General features: G+C 41.9%; 1 protein-coding gene across 1 annotated transcript in view; it reads left to right on the top strand.

Moving 5' to 3' along the window:
• Window positions 1–5971: 5971 nt before the first annotated feature.
• sphkap (SPHK1 interactor, AKAP domain containing) overlaps window positions 5972–20489 on the top strand; it is a 69649-nt gene continuing 55131 nt past the window's right edge. Inside the window, exon 1 of the mRNA XM_030765183.1 lies at window positions 5972–6381. Coding sequence (XP_030621043.1) covers window positions 5972–6381 — 410 coding nt within the window. The remainder of the gene's footprint in view (window positions 6382–20489) is intronic.

Here is a 20489-nt window from a genome sequence, read left to right as displayed (position 1 = left end):
TGTGCTTCTTTTGCCTCCTGAAGAGTCCTGCATTATAACTAAAGCTGGTTCATATATTGGGAGAAGATGACCACACACACACACACACACACACACGCACACACACACACACACAATGGCAAGTTTTGTAGGAATGGACTAAGACTGTCACAGATAGAGATTCAGTTAGGCAGAATCAATAGTGAGTGTTGGCATCTTTTAAGAAGCCTGTGAAAAAGCTCTCAGAAACCACAACAGAAATCCAACCCTACTTTCCCTCCCAGCTAACAGGATTACCACTGCAAGACGCTCTCCACTCCTCTCTCCCCCTCTCTCCTTTCCATCACTCCATTTTTACCACTCATTCTCAAATAGCCCCCCCCCGACCTCTCGCTCACTCACTCTCTCTCTCTCTCTCTCTCTCTCTCTCTCTTTCTGTCTCATTCCCCTCACGTACACTCACATTTTCTCTCTCTGACGCATTTTTGCTCTTGCCGTTGTGTTGTCTGTCAACTCCAGAAATGGAACATTATCTGGGAAAGGAACAGGGAGTGTGATCGAACTCGGGCTGTGTGTGCTTTGAATCAAACGTCACCTGGGAGATCTGAAAAACCAAGACAGGGCTGTGTATCTGTGGGCTTCCATGGACACATCAGGGCCAGCGTCTACCCCAAAAAAGAAGCACCACTGTAAGATGATGAGCATATCCTCTGACAAGTGCGGATAAGGCCACCAAAGAAGAACAGAAAAATATATATATATATATGTGTATATATATATATATATATCATCCAACTCAGATTATTGACATCACTGATATTACAGAACCTAACTTTCAAAAAATAAGCAGCATGAGTAAATGTTTCTATAATAAGATGACCTAACAAGATATCATCAGGCCAGTTACAACATGCCAGACAGTTTTCTAATAGAGAACAATGAAATATTATTCCGTCACAGAGGAATGGTACAATAACGGTATATGGTGACAGGACTTAGTAAATTAGTATGACTTTCATACTGTGATAAAAGTTGCAGCACTCTGATTTGGTTGGGATGTGATTTTGGTTTTGGAGTCCTTTGAAAAGGGGCCAGTGAAGCAGACCAGATGAATCTTGATAGGAGAAGAGACTCAGGAACATCATCAGTGGTGATGATTAGAGACAGACTTTATCTGAGAAGGCGCCAGATATTTTCAAAGAAGAAAAACAAAACAAAACAAAAAAAAAACGAGTAGAAGCTGCTTGACTGGCAGCGCATAGAGTGAGGTAGGCTTGAGGGCGTCTGCTCCATTTGCATTGTGGCTGTTAACAGTGAGCCCACTGCTATGTTTATTAACACACAGTGCCATTTCTGACCTCACAGAATGTCAGCTGTCAGAGCTCTCGTCACCCGTTAACACAGGTCAGCAGACAAAAACCATCCGTCCTCCACTATCACCACCACCACCACTGCTACCTCCCCCACTCCTCTCTCTCTCTCTCTCTCTCTCTCTCTCTCTCGCTCTCTCTCTCGCTCTCGCTCTCGCTCTGTATCATCCCTTCCTCTGGTAGCTGATGGTTGACTGCTGTCTCTAATGGCCTCTTCAAACTGATATCCCTCTCTGCTGTTGGTAAAATTTAGGAATATAAGTCAGAGGTACAGGCTTTGATTGACTTCTAGTTTAGACCATACCTTGAGGAAGATAAATAAAATTAGCAAGGGAATATGGTAGAGGTCAGTGCATGTGGATGATTTCTTTAATGACAAGTACAACTGTTATGGATATAAACTGTGATCTGTGCAGGGTAGCACGACAACAAGCCTGTAGTTAAAACTTCTTTGTAGATCAGTGTTTAGGAGGACAGTTGACCTTACATCACTTTTTAATGGGCTTTTCCCTCTGATCAGAGATAAAGAGAGAAAGACAGAGAGAGAGACAGACAGACAGACAGACAGACAGAGAGAACACTGTTTTTGGGTATGGCTGTATGGTTTATATTTTGCCTGGAATGTTCTGGGCTCTTTTGTATTCTCATTCAGTGTGAATCCATCAATGCCATTTTAAATTTTAAATAGTATTATATTGGTTATTATGGCATAGTTTCAGCTGTTGTTATTGCTGTTATATTTTCTGTTTGTGACAGTTTCTTCCATGCTATTACTCTGGGTTAAGGCGCTGTCTGTCCTCAATAATGCCACCAAATGTTAGACTGCAGTATCCTATTGCCTCTGCAGAGCATGGGTTTAGTTTTGAACAAGTGGCTGACTGTGAAAGAGGGTCATTATCTCCACACAGCGTAGTAAAAAAATCTCAGTGAAATTATGGCAAACTTTATTGTCACTTGATCTATCACCGTTTTTATTGTTTCTCTCTGATTTTTTTCCCCGCATTAACGCAGCACATTTGGATAACTTCCAAAATAGAAGAAACACCAAAATGTTTTAACAGGGTGTTTGTTTACCATGAATGGCTTGAATTGCATCTTGGCTTAGATCCCATCGCTCTGTGGAACATTCCTCCACATGAAAATCCATCATTTGTCATTATGAAATAAAGCATAGGATTTACACATTTTTTCTCGCCTGTCAAGCAATTCAGTGACCACTTATGCCCTGTAGATGGGGGACTATTGTCATCCTGGAAGAGACCAGTCCCCATCGGGACAGAGACGTTCGACTACAGAATAAATGCGGTCACGCAGAATGGCTCTGTATTTACTGGTGTTTTATACTGTTCTCTGAGGAGTTGAGTCAAGCCAGACCATGCCAGGAAAATGTGCCCCACACCACAGCAGAGGTGCCAGAACCCTTCACTGTGGGAACCAGGCACACAGGCCTGTAGGCTCCCATTGCTGTGTGCCACACACACACACACACACACACACACACACACACTGGTTCACTGAGAACAGGGTGACTCATCTGACTCTGTGACTTCTCTGCACTGTTTGGTAGACCACTGCAGTGCACCCTGACCATAGTACCCCGCTCTGTAAAACTGCCTGCTCATACCCAAGACTGATATTTTTAGTCAACTGACTCTGAGCAGAAAATGATTTTTTTTTTCCCCTCTGTGGATGTGTTCTGAGCTGATTCAGTATTTTAAAGTTTCTGCCTTGTGTTCTCCTCTTGCAACATTCTTGAACTAGTTTTATTTCTTTCTTTTAATTATTTATTTTCTCCCTCTGAACACTTTGGTCAGCCTACATCCCCTTTAGACCTGTTAGTTTTGAGATCTTGTTTCCGGATGACTCAGAGAAGGAGAGGAATAGCTGAATATAGGACCATTAAATGTGTTCTACATGTGACAAGTGCATAGCCCTGATAAACTAAACACACAGTGTGTGCCCATAACTTGCTGCATTAAGCACAACATAGACATATGTTGTGTGCTTAGCGTATCAAGGCTACACACTCATCACATGTATTTTAATTTTATCTATAGCTATTAAGGTTGGTACTTACGCATGCAGAGTACTAAAACAGTGTTCAGTGACTATTCAAAATCTGCAGGTACATTATTAGTTGAAAATACAGCATAAACTCCAGTAAGCTACCAAAATTTTCCTAGTCCATGTGACAACCTAGATGGTGTAGGGTCTTGGTTGTTGCGTGGCCACAAGACAAGCTTTTGTATCCTGGGTCTCAAGGCAGCAAGTTCCCTGACATAGCAAATTTCCAGTGATTCTCTCATAATGGACTCAGGTGCTGCGAACTGGTTTTGAAAGAATTTTCTGCTAACGATTTTCTCAGTAATGACCTGCATCCTTTTAGCACCCAGAATGAGACACAAATTTAAATGGCGAATAAATGCATCTGAGGTACCCAAGAGTTTGGTTTTTTTTTTGACACTGTCAAAAACTAGACAACTGGGAAAGAAGAACACAATGCACAGAGTAGTTCTAGCAATCGAATGGACAACAGAGTTAGATTAATGCCATGTTTATCTTAACTGTTCCTACAATATTATTAACTGAGTGAATGAAGAGAGGGGTTCTTGTAACTGAATTTACAGGGGTGTGCTGCTCCTAAATAACAGCTAAGTGCTTAATTATTTTTGTGTTACTGTCTTGATCATTGAAGTATAAACTGGTAATTAAATTAAAAAAAAATGGCTGGAATAAGATAACAAGCTGTATTTTGGTACAGTAAATTACCTAATTCCATGTCAATTTTCACATCTCTATATTTCTATATTTCTGCATATTTGCTTATTTAAAGAAAAAAAATTAAAATGATTAATTTTTTTGCAGTGTGACTGTCGTGGTTTGTAAAATGACTGTAAATTAACTGAAAAAAAAACAAAAAAACTAACGATCATAAAATAATGGCGATCGACCACATGCCTACAATGTAAATAACTATAATTTTTTTTCTATTTAAAGTTTATTAATTTCAGGACACATGATAAATTACTGTAATTAAATGACTTTCTATTGTCATCTTTGCTGGCGGACCATTTACTTATAAGTGACTGTCAAACAGTCACATTTATGTAGACACTCACAGTATTTAGGACAAGAACACAGGAAAATTCCACCGCGCTATGTGTGATAGTTATATAACCATTATCACTGTGGTGTATCATTAGTTTGGCGTGTCATTATATTGCTCTGTGATTGCCTCACCCAATGGTTGCCCTCCTCTGTTCTTGGCCTGCATCCTCTTCATTGTTACGTGCTCCATTTGCACTGATCCCAGATCAGAACATCTGGTCATGGCCCGCATCCTCGTCATTATTACACTCTTTATTTACACTAACCCCAGAATAGAAAATGGCCATGACCACATGAGAGTGGAGTCATTATAGAGGAGGGTGTATATATGAATGCATAGGAACAAAAGGGGGGGTGAGTTAGTCAGAGAACTTCAGATGGTCAAACCAGATGTTTTTAGTGACAATAACAAATGAGAATAAATTTCATTAACAGCCCAACTCTTCCTCCCTTACTACCCTCTCCTTGTCTCACTCTCATTTTCACACACACACACTCACACACACACACGCACCCGCATACCCATGAACACATATATACTCACACAAACACACATTTCTTTCAACTTTATACCTTATATTTCATCATGTTTTCATCGTGTCTCTCTCACTTTCATCCCACTATCTAACACCACAAAGGTTGTTTGTGTTATTTACACCACAGAAAAAAAACAGAGTCAAAAATGTCCTTGGACAATTCCTGAGAGGAAGTTAGCTAGGTGATCATCTGTTTGACCTTTTCCAAACTGGTTAACAACCAGTTAAACCATAAAAGCTATACTTACACTCCTGACTAAAGACATGGCAACAGAGAGATAATGTTCTAAACCCCTCATGTGTGCACACACAAACACTCGTGCTGGGTGTTCTCCTGGTTATCTGTGGTGTATTGATCAGTATCCTCTGAGCTTAGCTTGACTGACACAATAAGCCGACCAGAGCCTGAGACTTCGTGGTTAGGTGGCTGAATTCCTACATTCATTTGCAGACTGTCTCACTCTTTTGGGGGGATTTTGAATGGAGAGCTGTGTGCATGTAGGGATTTGTGTGGTTTGTGAGGACCACATATATATGCTGCATGAGTGCATTGTCTATCTTAGCAAAAATGATAAAACTGTGTTTCATGCACGGTAAAAATTGGATTTATTCTTGTTGTGTTAATCGAGACAGATAGAGCGCATACACACACAGATGCCACAAACTACAGGCAGAAAATTGAAAGAAAAAAAAAACCCTCCACTCTCTTTTTCATAGATCACTCTCTTTCCTGTCCAGCTTAGAAATGGAATCAAGAGTCCTTCATTTACTGCCTCACTGCTCCTACTGACAAACATGAGTATGTGACAGGGGTGGAAAGCAGACATGGCCAGTTAACCGGCCCAGCCCTGGAAAAGGCACTTTATTTTAGCAAAGCAAGTTAGAGCAACACGTGTGTGCCATAGGTGCCGGGGCAAAGGGACCAGTGCAAGGGGGTGCTGATGTAGAGGCACCACATGCAGGGGTGATCTGGGGAGGATGCAAGGTCTTGGGGTGGTTGCCTCCCCGGGGGAAGGAGTGGGCGAGGTGACTGGCTTTGAGATGTTTGGGCCGGGATCAGACCCCGGGTCTCCTGTTCAGTCAGTGAGTATCTCTCCTCTTGCCTACCCAGCTGGCGGCAGTTGGTTCCAGTGGTGGCTCGGCCAAGCCTGGCAGGAGTCGCTTCCAGCAGCGGTTCAGCAACAGGCTGGGGAACCAGGCGGGGACCTGCACCCAAGGCTGGCCTCTGCACTCTCCCTGGAGAGGGTCTCCAGCGGTGGCTCAGCAGAGCCTGGGGAACAAGGCAGAGATGTTTCCCCAAACGCTGGCACAGCGCTCTCTCCTCTTTTCCCTTCTCCAGACTCTTGCTTTTATCCTAAAGCTAAAGCTGGTTTTCCAATGAGCCACAGGTGCCACTTGTTAACAAGCGGACAGCCACGCCTCCTTGGTGTTTTCATGCACCTTTGGAAACTCGCTGTCACAAATACAACATGGATAGACTTTCATGTCTCCATAAGGTGGTACTGTACCTGTGGACCACAGTGAAGGGGGTATGGGAACAGCTTGGTCAGACTGATGTAAGCTCATCAGTGACTCCAACAGACCAGCTTCCCTTTGCCATACATCATAAGGCCCTGCATGGCTGACAAATGCACATATGTGTGTGTGTCTGTCTGCGTGTGTATGTTTGTGAGGAGGTAAGTGAGTGAGTGTGAGAGTGAGAGAGAGAGAAAAGATAGCGAGAGTGAGGGAACACTCTAATCCAAAGCCTTGAATGTGTGGGTCTTGGAGCTGGTGAATTAAACAATCTGTTCCCTTTGGATAAAGATCAGAGTGGCACATTGGCGAAATGCAGAGAACAGCCTGCAGCCATGGCCCTAAGAGACTTCAAATAAGAGAGTTCCTCTCTCTCTCTGCCTGTATATCTGTATGTCTCTCTCTCTCTCCCACTCTTTCAGCATTGACCAGCCGGCTGGGTCTTACAGAAACTTTTTACAGCTCTACACAAACGTTGACACACACTTCTCCTCAGCAAACCGATAAACCTTGATGGAGCAGGACACACTCTGTTGCTCACAGGGGTGCACAGGCAGGGTTGGCTTAGCACTATCACAAGGCCAGAATTTATCTCAGGTCCCACACACACACACACACACACGCGTGTGCACGACACAGACACACACACACACACACACACACATGCACACACACACTTTTGAACCAAACTACTAGACAATCAAGGTGTTTACATGAGCACATCCAGCCTCTCTGTAATCATTTGTACACCTGTGGACATAACACAAAAATACACAATATTCATCTAAACCTGTTACATTTTGGATCAGATGAGCGGGCCTGAAGTCCAGTAGCAGCTGTATGTGTCTGACTCACTGAATGAATGATTCTGAATGATTCACTTCGCTCTTGGCCCATTTTACACTACCCTATTTCAAAGATGTTGCATTCACTACGTAACATGGAGCAAAACTTTGACTTGATTATTATTGGACTGGTGATAGAAAAATAGGCTTATCATTATACTGCATTATAGCTTTGATTTTGGTAACCCTCTGTGAATGTTTCATATTCATTATTCATATTTAATATTCATTAAAATATTCATTTAAAAATCATCACTCATTCAGCTATGACATAATTTGGTTAGATTATTCTAAGAACAGGTGATCTGAGGGCACGGAGATGTTCTCAAAGTTAGCACTCTAAGTTGGCGTGTGTTGAGCTATTGCTTATATAAGCTTGTGTGTGTGTGTGTCTTATGTATGCATTTGTGAGTTATGTTGGTTGATGTGTGTGTATTGGTTGGGATTTTTATCTGTATGTGTATGTTGTTGGACACTCATGGTTCCATGGGTATAGAGAGAAGAACAGGAACATTTATTTTGCCTATGCTGAATAATTTACAAAATGTAGAACAGTTGAATTTAACACACAAGAGCAGAGCGATCTTATGTATTTTCCCCTGTGTTTTAGGAGCCATGAGATGTGTGTTATAGTGAACAAGGCCTCTTGTTCTGCGTATTACAGAGACAAGGGTAGTCAGTGCTGAGGAAGTCTCTCCAGAGAGCTCATACCCACTGTGTTAAGATCCTGTGCATGCATGTGTGTGTGTGTGTGTGTGTGTTTGTGTGTGTGTTTCTGCGCTTTAGTGTGACAGAGAGATCAATGGCATTTAATTGGATAGATAGGGATGTGAGTGATGTCATAGATCAAACGTCCACTCACTGATCAGATACATCAGTGTTGTGGCAGAGCTGCTGGTTGCCGCGGCAGCAGAAAGAGAGATAAAGGTTTTAGCATGTCATTGGGGCTGAAGTGGACAGTGTCATGCATGTTCTTAATCCACATATGCAATCACACTGACTCTTCAACCCACCTGCCAACAAAGAGAAAGCACTCAGACGCAAAGAGGAGATTTTCATACACACTCACTCATTAAAATCTCTGTCTGAAACACACACACACACACACACATGCACGCCAAGTACTTTGACACGCTTTTGGGAAATGCAGAACTAAACACAAATCTGATGATGACAGGCTGGTAAAAGGGTGACTCTGATGAAAAGAGAGATAGAAGAAACAGAGAGAGTGAAAATAAGAGGTGGAGAAAGTGAAGGAGAAAAAGAGGAGACAGAATGGGAAACAGAAAGAGACAAATTGAGGGAGGAGATAGTAGGAGAGAGGAAGGAGGGGGGAAAGAGAGAGAGAGAGAGAGAGAGAGAGAGAGAGAGAGAGAGAGAGAGAGAGAGAGAGTGAGAGAGAGAGAGAGAGAGAGAGAGAGAGAGAGGAGCGAGTTTGTGTCCTCTGTGTGTCCTTGTCAGTGAGAGAGATGAATGTTGGGTAATCAGTGGTCTGTAATGGGGTTTTATTTGGAAATTGAGACTCATTAACTGACTCCAGATTGAGTCTCAAACCAACACAGGCCACTGTATGAGCCTTATTCTGGATTTAACTTCAATATTTCATTCACTATTCACTCAATACTTCCTTCTGCTCCCCTATCTCCTCTGTTTGCTCCAACTCACCTTTACTCACTTTCATTCACTCTCCCTCTCTCTCTTTCTTTCTCTTTCTCCCCTGTCTCACCTCTAATTTGAACATGTGCCCTTCATTGCTTCTGTCCTCAAATCTCCCTTTTCTTCTTCCTCTCTCTACTTCTCCATCCCTCCTTCATGCTGTCTTTCCCTGCAACCTTTCTCTCATCATGATTTCCTCTTCTGATCCTCTGTTGTCTCCCGTTCCCTGGCTATCTCTTTTATTCTTTGGATCTTAATGCTTGTCCAGTGGCTCTCTCTCTGTCTTTCTCCCTTTCATTCCATTTCTCTTCACTGTTTGTGGCATCTTCCTGTCATGGCTCCAGCCTTCTTATGTTTATTTTTCATGCTGTTTGGCCATTAGAATCAATCTAACTCAGACTACTCTCTTTTCACCCTTTCAATCTACTCTCATCTGCCCCCACTGCCACCAATCAAAGTCTGTTTCCTCCTCTGACCTCTCTCTCTCTCTCTCTCTCTCTCTCTCTCTTTCTATTCTAATAATAAGACCAGACTGAGAAAAATTACCGTTTGTCACAACAGAACAGATGAGGAGAAAATTGGCCTTTTATTTCCCCATTTCACTGAGATTATCTTTCTTCCCACCAAGTGTTTGACTGGAGAGTGTGTGTGTGTGTGTGTGTGTGTGTGTGTAAATAGCTCTGTTTTGACTGCACTTGCAAACACAGTGGGGCAGTCCAATCCCACAGTAAAGACAAAGCATGCTCTCTCTCTCTTTCTCTCTCTCTCTCTCTCTCTCTCTTGGGGGTGAGACCCAGATCTTCTCTCCATATGAGTCATGTTCTTTAAAAGGCGATTAAGTTTGTTTTGGTGGTTCCTGTCAGCCCATCCAGAGAAATAAGAATCTCTCCCCTTCCTTAGGGGGCTGTAGTGACCAGTTCCAGAGTAACCAGGCGGAATCAGGTTGCGCCGTTTATTTTTTAAGAGGCCTGGAGAAAGGGAAGGATTAAGAGTTCAGGGTGCGCAGGTGTACTTGAGGCAGGGAGAAGTGTGTTATGGGTAATGAGACGGACTGGCACAGATGGAGAGAAAACTGATGACCACAACGTCCGTCCCAACTTAAACGGAAAATGCCAGAAAGGCCGTTTGCAGAGTGCCTATTTCACGGCACATATTTCAGAGTTTGCTGAGCAGTAAGGAAATAGATGAAGTGTTAGGAACGGCGGCTGCCAACAGCATAAACTATGTACGACATCCATCACCTTTTTATTCTCTCACTGAATTTCTCTTTCCACTGTTTGTACAGGCTGTCCCCAGGAAGCACAATTAAAACTAACAGCTAGACACTCACAAGAGGAAAAAAAATATCCAAACCAAAATCCACCATAATCATGAAAAGCTGTGAGGGGGAAAATAGGGAGCGAGATTTAATTATAGTGAATGTTTGCCACAGGGCATTGAGAAGCAGAAAAAATAAAGCGAAAGGTAAGAGTGTGTGCAACAGTAAACGCAAAGTGTGCTGGAATGTGAGAGTATGTGTCCATCCATCCATCTGTCCATTCATTCATCCATCTGTCCATTCATCCATCCATCCATCCGTCCATCCATCCATCTATCCATCCTTTCATCCAACCACCCATCCTGGGTGCTGTTTGCATCTCATGTCCTGTGAAGTGGTGGAGGGAGAATAATGTAGACTGATTTATGTGGCCACATGCACCGAGGGAGAGAAAAAAAGAGAGAGTGAGTGGAAAACAAGCTAAATGGGAAATGAAGAGGCACTGATGAGGAATGTGGCACAGATCAAGCAGACTGAAGAGAGAAAGAGAGGGAGGAAGAGAAAGAAAGGGGGGTGGGAAGAGAGAGAGAGAGAGAGAGAGAGAGAGAGAGAGAAATGGGAAAGGAGGGAGAGAAAGAGAAATAAATAGGACATAAGAGTTGCAGAAAAACATCAGCAGATGGATTGAGAGGCTACCTGATTTTCTTTCAGCTCCCTTGGGTACTGGCACTCCTCTCCTCCATTCTCTCTATCCCTCCATGTTTTCATCACTCTTTTCATTTCCCCGGAGTGATTGCCATGTTTCTGAAGTGAATCCACTTAAACTGGCACTACTGAGATCCTTTCTTTTCCTTTTTTCTCTTTCCCATTCCCTTTTTCGCTCTCTCTCTCTCTCTCTCTGAGTGGTTGTGTGATGGTGCTAATCAGGCCCTTGTCTTTGATTTCATCATAATTTATTTTAATTGAACAGTATGTAGTCAGAGTTGGTGTGAGGTCTTTTTTCCACATTAATTAGTCCTGTCTGCTTTACCATTACAGTCACCATGTCCCTCACAGTCATACAAGACAACCCTCTCTCTCTCTCTATCTCTCTCTCTCTCTCTCCTTCTCTGTCCCTGTGCGTCTTCATGTCTGAACTCTCTACCTTGGAGTCATTTGACATGAAGATATTAACAACACGTCCATTGTGAATTCACAGAATTTTGTTCTTTTCTGCTCCAGACGTCACATTGTTTCACATGAACACAATTTATCTTGAAAAGGGTTGAAAATTTCCTTTCAGTTTCCCCTCTCTCCTTCTGTAAACATGTGTAATAATATTATTTCTTGGCTTTCTCTCCTCAGAGGAGAGTGAAAGGTTGAGGGGAAAATCAAACTCCCTCTCTGACACGCTCTCCATCATACGAGCAGAACCTTATTTGATAATTAACATCCTCCCATTCTCCCGCTCTCTCATTAAGCAGCCAATCGAAACACGTGCCATAATCTTTAATCAGGCTCTATTTTCTCATTAAAATGGAGTCGGCTCATATTGAGCAGTCTGGTGCGACATACGCTTGCCTGGGCGTGACTGTGGGGGTCCTGACAGATGCTCACTTGTTGGGTGGGCCCGTCATAGGTGACCGTCACAGCACCTGATCCAAATTAAACCAAATGCCATCTCTTCTCTCCTGTTTTTTCGTTTCTCATGAATTTGTTATGTATTACGTACTGTTGATGGAGATATTTGGGCAATTCAAACTCGGCATGTGGGGTTTGTGAAGTTTTATGAGGTCCTGTTTTTTTTTTTTTGTTTGTTTTTTTTTAAATATTTGTAATAAAACTGATTTTACTCAAACTTCAATATCTGATGTAGTGATAATATGCAGTTTTTATGTAAGATGTTTTTTTAAGGTTGATTTTTCCCATCCACGCAAACTTATTCTTCGGTGCCCTGTGCAGTTGCACTGTTCGTACCTGAACATAAAGCCTGCTGTGCTAACCACAGTTTTGGAAATGCCAGACTGACAAATCAAATCAACAGCACTGCTTTGAGAGGTTGTTGCGCGCATTTGCAGTATGTATGTGTGTCGTCTCTGATGTATGTATTGATGTGTGTGTGTGTTTATATATGTGTGTGTGTGTGTGTGTGTGTGTGTTGTTTATGTCGGCATGCATGCATGTGTGTGTGTGTGCATGTGTGAGTCTGTACATGTGTGTAAGCGTGTGTGTGTGTGTGTGTGTATGGGTATCTGATGTGTTTGCCAGTGAATGTGTGCAGACAGTGCAGTGATGAGTGAAGGCTCATGCCTTCCCTGCCCTGAGTCCATATGACTGTATGAATATGCTTATTTAGACTTGCCACTTTCAGCAGATGCCAGAAGATCATCTATAATAGAGATGGCCAGAGATAAGTGCTGTTGAATCTGAATTGAGTTGAAAGGAGTTTGAGGAGCGAGCAAACCAGCTGTTCCTGCATCATTCATTGGCAGTGTGTGTGTGTGTGTGTGTGTGTGTGTGTGTGTGTGTGCGTGTGTGTGTGTGTATGTGTGTGAGAACTACTAATGCAAGTATGTGACAAAAATGCCTTTCTGATTTAAATGCTGTGTGCATCTGTGAGGCAGAACATTACATGGAAGTCTTGGACATGTATGTGCACACAAAGTTCAGTTCTGAATAAATGAACAGCATTGAGGGCACACTCACAGACTGAAACACATGTGGAACAGGTTATATACATAAATCTATCTGTCTGTGTATCTATCTATATACCTCTCTCTGTCTCTACATGCATTATATATATATATATATATATATATATATATATATATATATATATATATATATATATATATATATATATATATAGTATATAGTAGTACTACATATATTTATATAGTAGCACAGTTGAACACAGGTGCTTGTCAGATACAACAGTAAGAGTCATTGAGTCTATTAAATGCAAAATCCAAAATCTGTACAACAGGTAACACAATTTTCCATTTGAGCCTTGATCTGCCAGCTCAATTTATACATCCAGTTTCCTGTCTTTCTATTCAGGTCACGTAGACTGTTTATTGCTCTCCTCTGGCATGCTGAGAGTGAGTGTCTGTAACACTGGAGTGTAACATTTAGAAGAAGTGTCTTCACATTAAACCCATTTGCTGCATGTCATAATCTATATAAAAAAAAAGATTTTGTGTATCTCTATAGTTATTACACAGTTACAATATGTTTGTCTGTTACATCAGTGTGTTTAAGAGTGTAAATGATGTGTGGCCGCTTGGCTGTGTGGTGACAGTTAGTCAGGAGTTTTTCAGGTTCAACGGCCAAACTGGGAGGTTGAGTGTGTGTGTGTGTGTCGGTGTGTGTGTGTGTGTGTGTGTGTGTGTCTGGGTGGCTGTGTGGATGTGTGGGTGGGTGTGTATGACAGATATGCAAAGAGTGTTGAGTGAATTGAAAGACTGCACGCTCTCAGAATGTACTATATAGAAGTGGGCTCAGTTACTTACTGTAACAGACCATTAAAATAACATTTTTAATAGAAATGTTTGAAAAGATGCGGAAATCATATGAGCATTGGAATAATCTACGCATATTAATCTGACTGTGTTTAAGGTGATGATCTATGGTCTCATTAAATTGACTAAAGTATGACTGTGTGATTCCTCTCAAAACCAAACTATAGTATTAATAACACTAAAATTACATTACTAATGTAAATGTAAAACCACTATATAGTACTGATAAAACTAGAATGACATTACTAATGTAAATGTAGAACTACTCTATAGTACTGATAACAGTAAAAAGTACATTACTAGTGTAAATATAAAACCACTTTGTAGTCTTAATAACACAAAAATTACATTAAAAATGACACTAAAATGACATTAACTAATGGAAATATAAATTCACTATATGGTATTCCCCCCTGGGGAAAATTTTCTTAATTCTGGCAGTTAAATGCATCATTTTCCTGCAGTTTGAGATAGAAACAGAAAGCCTAAAGGCAGTGGTGTTACCAGGATATCATAGCGTATGCTACATTGTGTAACCCAATAATGGGTTAAACTAAACTCACACATGCAGTTAAAGTAAATGTAGTTTTGATGTTTAAATGAAACCTAGTAATCAAGATGGTCAGCTGCTCAAATGCTTTTACAGAGCAGTTTTATTAAATAGAGCAGAAATCTGTTATTACTGTTCATAATAAAACACTCTTATTAAAAAAATGAACCAATCAAGCATAGAAAAACAAGAGGATAGACAGAGCAGGCAGCATACCAGGACACAGTAAGGAAGTGATGAGTGAGGAGGAGAGATAAAGAAAGAGAGAGCAACCAACTTACCACACCACAGCACACGATCACACACTACAATTTGCGACTCACTACAAACCACTATACTCGGATCAGTGAGGTGCCCAAAAGAGTGACACACATGCGCCCCAACTGCACCCCGCAACACTGGAGGGAAAGGGATAAAAGGGGATAGACTCTGACATACAGAGGGAATCAGGTGTTAGTCGATGCTAGTCATCCAGAATGAACATGTACACACTATAGCTTTTAATACCTGCACAGTTAGCTTTAATTCATTTAAGACCTAAAGTAAACAACAATCGGTACTATGACCTTAAGGAGAAACAAACAACAGTCAACAATCATAATGCTTAAACCAAGAGCAAATATTCCTGTCAAACGCTCTGCACCTACTGCAAAGGACCAATGACTGTCATCCACAGACAGTAAAGGCCAATTTATAGTTCTGTGTCAAATCTACGCCGTAGGCTCTGCATAGCTGTGTACCCTCCACCATAGCCTGACACGCATCTCCCCAGAAATGTAGCTACGCGTCGCTGTGATGCACGTCGGCGCAGACCGCAACAACTGTGATTGGTCTGCTTGGTAGCATCGTCTTCCTTCTGCCTCAATCGGCTCAATGGTCGTAAACACCATCTCCTCCAGCGTCTTCTGTCTTTTCTGCGTTGCAGTAATTTCAGTAAAAGTAACTGTTGTTCAACATTTATTAGCTCCAACTCCAACATGATCTGCGCAGTTTCAATCACCACTGAAACATTTCCAGCATAATTGAAATCTGAGTACACGTTTTTTACGCAAAACTTGTTTTATAGATATTGCTGTGCAAAGACTGAATTCTGAATTTTTATTTGACATTCTTCTCACCACCGATTGTAATGCACAAAGAAATTCAACGCAGTGGAATAGACACCCCACTGCAAACTAGTGTTTTCAAAGTTTCATTACAGAGCAACGCAGACACACCAACGCACAAGAATAAATGTTCACAATGGCATAGGCCACTCCTGTAGGCTACGGTGTAGGCTCCACGTGGAGCCTACGCAGAAGTATAAATCAGCCATAATGCGCTCAGCAGGCAAGGCTGTCCACCCAGCCAACCACGAGCTGCACCGACAATCTTCAGACCATACACACTCAGCGATCCCATTAATAACTCGGGTTGCTGCGTGCCTCCTGCTACAGTGTTCCTACAAAACAGCTACATGCATGTTAACCATGCATCCCAGGAGCCAGAGTGTGAACACACACACACACACACACACACACGCAACTTCCAAAACACTGCAGCGTACCCACCTTAACTCAGAGCCCCAATCCCAAACACAAACCACAGCACTGACATGAAAACTGAGGTGAGTGCTTCCCAAACCTTTTTATAGAATTAGTCTAATTAGTCTGACTCAAGGGTGTCAAAATCCAGTCCTGGACGGTCATGGTCCTGTTGTTTTTCTTGTCAACTAACTAAATACAATCTCTGATTGGCTGAAGAGCATGCACACCTGTATTCAAGGTGAAAATCAACAGGTAACAAAGAGGTGAAAACAAAAACTGGCAGGACCCTGGCTCTCCAGGACCGGATTTTGACACATGTGGTCTAACTGGAAGTGTTGCGTCGTATTTTTCCGCTGGGTCCTGGTGACCCCCATCTACAATTACAATTTTGCAACTTCTAATTTGATGCAATCAAAGCTGTCAAAACACAGACACCGGAGCCAGAGAGCTGGAGCCTTCAAAGCACCAGCGGGACAGGAACATATTTTCAGCGACTAGGGTAGCCTACTTTAGATGGAATTACAAAGAAATTGTGCTTTACAATCAAGTAATCTCTACTGGTCATTCCACTCACTTTCTGCTGGCCATTATTCATATTCTCCAAAGGAGTCACATTTGATTCTTTACTTTTCCAGAATGATAATTTGGTTTGTGAGAGCTTTCGCTTTTTTTCAGTGGGTTCAGACATTCTGCTGTATGCTGTTTGAGAGATCGGTAGGTATTTTTTTTTTTTCAGACTAAGGAAACTGAATCAGGTGTAGTTGAAGTAGCCTGTGTCTGAACACAAAGGTAATGCTAACTTGTCGAGTTTAGCAAACATGGGGTGGTTAGGTAGGTTTGTATAGATATAGAAATGTTACAGAATAAATGCAGACCTGGGTTATGACAAATCTGGACTGTTTGCCATGCCAGGTATCCAAGTGTTGTTGCCAACATGTGATTTCCCAAATCAGCAAAATACATTGCACAGCCAGTGTAAGCCTTGGCCTTCTTCTTCATCATTATCATGTTACACACATTACGATTTAGACATAAGATTGGTTGGTGGTAAGGAGTGATGTCATAACCATTAGTCAAACATTAGTCCTAAAACAATGTGGATTGGGCAGGCTATGAGCTTCTTCGCTTAGGAGCGAGAACATTTTTCTGCTTATTCTGGTCCAGAGCTTATATACACAGAGATATATCTACCTGCACAAATGAGACTGTACATCAAAAGTGAGCTAGGTTACTGCTGCAAAGGTCAACTTCTCACTCTGTTTTTTGGCTTAAAGTGGATGGTGTTGATATTCTGAGACACAGATGTTCTCAGAGCCAAAACTGGGGGGCTGACTCACTTCCAGTGCCCCTCAGACACACAAACGCAAACACACACACACACACACACACACACACACACACACACACACAAACACATTTTCACATGCAGGATCATGGGAAAATCAGCACAGATACATACATGAGAAAAACAAAGCTAAACCAGGTCATTACCTCCATACACACATACACACACACACGCACGCACACACATGCACACACGCACGCACCCACACGTACAAACAAACACAAACAAACACACACATTCACATAATCTCTCAGCACAGGTGTTCTGCCTGCCATCTGAGAGCACAATTTACACTCCAGTCAATCAGCCATCAATCACAAGGCGGCAACTGTCACCTTTCACTAATTGTGTTTTCATCAGATGGACTCCAGTGTCAAGAGAAGGCCTGTCTTTGATTTTCCATTAGGACAAACTCTACCTGCTCTCATAACACATATCGACAAACAGAAAGAGAGAGAGAGAGAGAGAGAGAGAGAGAGCGAGAGAGCGTAAGATCTTCTAGACTGGGAGAATGTGTTTTGGTCAGGTGAGACCTGGGAAAAACATTGATTTGAGCGGCATTTGAAGTTTTGAGGCCCTGAAAAAAGGCATCAATTATACGTTGCTGGATGTCACATTTAAATGCACTATGGCACTCATGGTGTAGAATAGAAAGCTTTACAAAGGAATGTGTTCTAATTTAGTCCCACTTTCTCTCTGCTCCCACCTCCCTCAATTAATATCTCTCTCTCTCTCTCTCTCTCTCTCTCTCTCTCTCTCTCTCTCTTCTTCTTCTTCTTCTTCTTCCTCTCCTTCTCTCTCTCTCTGACATACATCATTGGCAATTACATAGGTTTGCTAATTACATAGGTTTGTTATGATGAGAATTCATCTATGTTGATTCTAGTTGACCTCTTAATGGTTAAAAGCCCAGAAAAGTAAAAAAAAAAAAAAAAAAAAGTTTAAAAAATCTGGGTGTGCCAATACTGTAGCCTACTTGGATGTCTTTGCTTGGACAGGAGAAGGAAGTGATCTGGAAAATAGGCCTATAGGCGCAGGTAGATTATTAACGATAGGCCTACACTAAAATATTTTTATGAATGTACTCTCGTTAATTCGAAACCACGTAAATGGCGTTTACAGTTGTAGCGATTAAACACACAGCTTTCAAGCAGACAAAAAGGACCACAGAGATGCACGGTTTACTTTTGTTAGCTAGGTCGTTTTGAAGCCATATTTTTTAACTTGAATGAATTATTAAGTGCATTATTGCAGTGCACAATGTTTTATACTTGCTATTCCCGTAAACCGGACTGCTAGCACTCTCCTTCCACACACCCTAGCACTGCTAGTAGCTAACGTTAGGTAGGTGCTTACGCCAGGAGCAAGCATGCTAATTTATGAATCTATCTTATGAAGCTATCTAGTATTTTAAGATCATTTGGATCATTAACTTAAAGCCTACCAGGTGTGACTCTGCAATACAACACTTACATTCTTGACCACAAAGAATCTTTAGATGTGTGTAGAGTGACGAGAAGGGTCTGTCTGCAGTCTTGCATACATTATTTGCATAAATCAAGAAAAATATACAATATGGTATATTTCATATTTTATTTTATTTAAATTTCTTGGGGGGAAGGGGGTTGAGGAGGGGAGGGCTCTGCCAATACTGGGGGGGGTGTAAACATTTCCGACACTCCTGCCCTCAGCGAGCAATGTACAATATTTATTACAATATTTATAAGGGCTGTTTTTTAAATCCATGAAACAATAATTTATTTTACTGGAAAACCTCGATTATTTTGGTTTTTAACATTTATGTGTATTAACTTGTAATTACTTATATCTTATTCCAACTTAAGTAACTTGGGTATATTTCAACCATCAGTCCATCTGAACATCAATCCATAGACACACACATACACACACACACACACACACACACACACACATCAGTAAAAGAGTCCCATGAACGGACGTGACTGGTTGTCGGGAAGTGCTGGACAAGGGAGTCCAATCCCAGCGTTGTTTCCAAGAAGACACTACTGATCTTATGTTAAAGTTAACAGTATGATGATCAGATTAGCACTAAATGCTCATCTGTGCAGCTCAGAACTGCCAGGACACAGTCATCAGAAGGAGGAGGAGGAAGATGCTATTTCAGGCAGCGATCTGAGGGCAAACAGCCCATTGTTAATGTGAAAATGAATCTCACCTGTGTTATTGGCGATGGGAGGGGAGTGGAGAGATGGTCTCAGAACACTGAGTACAGGGCATGTGACCTCTCAGCATCGTTTTTCAGCTTCATTTAGTTTGTCCTCTCTCTCTGATTGGCCCATGCTGATGTCAGGTGAAGGGGTGTGATTTGGTGAAACAGCTGTGGTTAATAACTTCATGTCGAATGACTCCAAGGTGCAGAGTTAAGACATGAAAATACACAGGAACAGAGAGAGAGAGAGAGAGAGAGAGAGAGAGGAACAGACAGAGAGAGAGAGAGAGAGAGAGAGAGAGAGATGGAGATACAGAGAAACAGAGAGAGAGAGTCAGTCAGCCCTGAGATGTAAACATGTTGTAAGAGTCCTTTGTGGCAGTCTCTGCTCAGGATGTGTGACTGACCAACACAGAGGTGCTGTACCGTGTGTGTATGTGTGTGTTTATGTGTATAAGACACAGCTGGGCTTTAATGGAAGTTGACAGAAGCAGAAAATTGATCTGGGGTCTGACGTGGAGGTCTTGACCCTGCTCTACTCCTCATAAACTGGGGAAAGCGTGACAGTGAAGCCAGCGGTGCTGAAATGAAAGTCCGCAGGGAGCTGTCGCCCTCCGCCGTCGCCCACCAAGGTTCGCCCACCATGGTCTGTCTTAGATTTTTTATCTTCATTAATAACACTTCAGCTCCACGCCAGCTGACATCACTAGCCTTTGCCCCATTCTACCGTTGGCATTTTCATTCCTCTTGTCTTTCTACTTTTTTTGTCTTTCTCCTTTACCTTCTGTTCTCCTGTTCTCTTTCTTTCCCTGTATTGCCTTTTCCTCTCCTCATCTTCCACTCATCCTTTTGTCTTCTTCCTTACTCTCTTCTCATTTTGTCTTTAGACTCTGCGTCTCTCACTCTCTCTCTCTCTCGCTCTCTCTCTCTCTCTCTCTCTGCCTTGCTGGAGCAGTGACAGTATTGGCTCAAATGTGACCGATAGTCAGTTCAGTCCATCCACTGAAAATCCCAGGACACACTTTAATCACCTGTTCAAAACCATAGCTTCAAATACAGCTTCATCCTATTGCCAAACGCTATGCTACAAAACTACACATCCACACACAC

This window comes from Chanos chanos, chromosome 2 (genome assembly GCF_902362185.1).
Source record: "Chanos chanos chromosome 2, fChaCha1.1, whole genome shotgun sequence".
Taxonomy (NCBI): domain Eukaryota; kingdom Metazoa; phylum Chordata; class Actinopteri; order Gonorynchiformes; family Chanidae; genus Chanos; species Chanos chanos.
The sequence above is the reverse complement of the archived record's forward strand: the minus strand, read 5'-3'. Positions and strand labels throughout refer to the sequence as shown.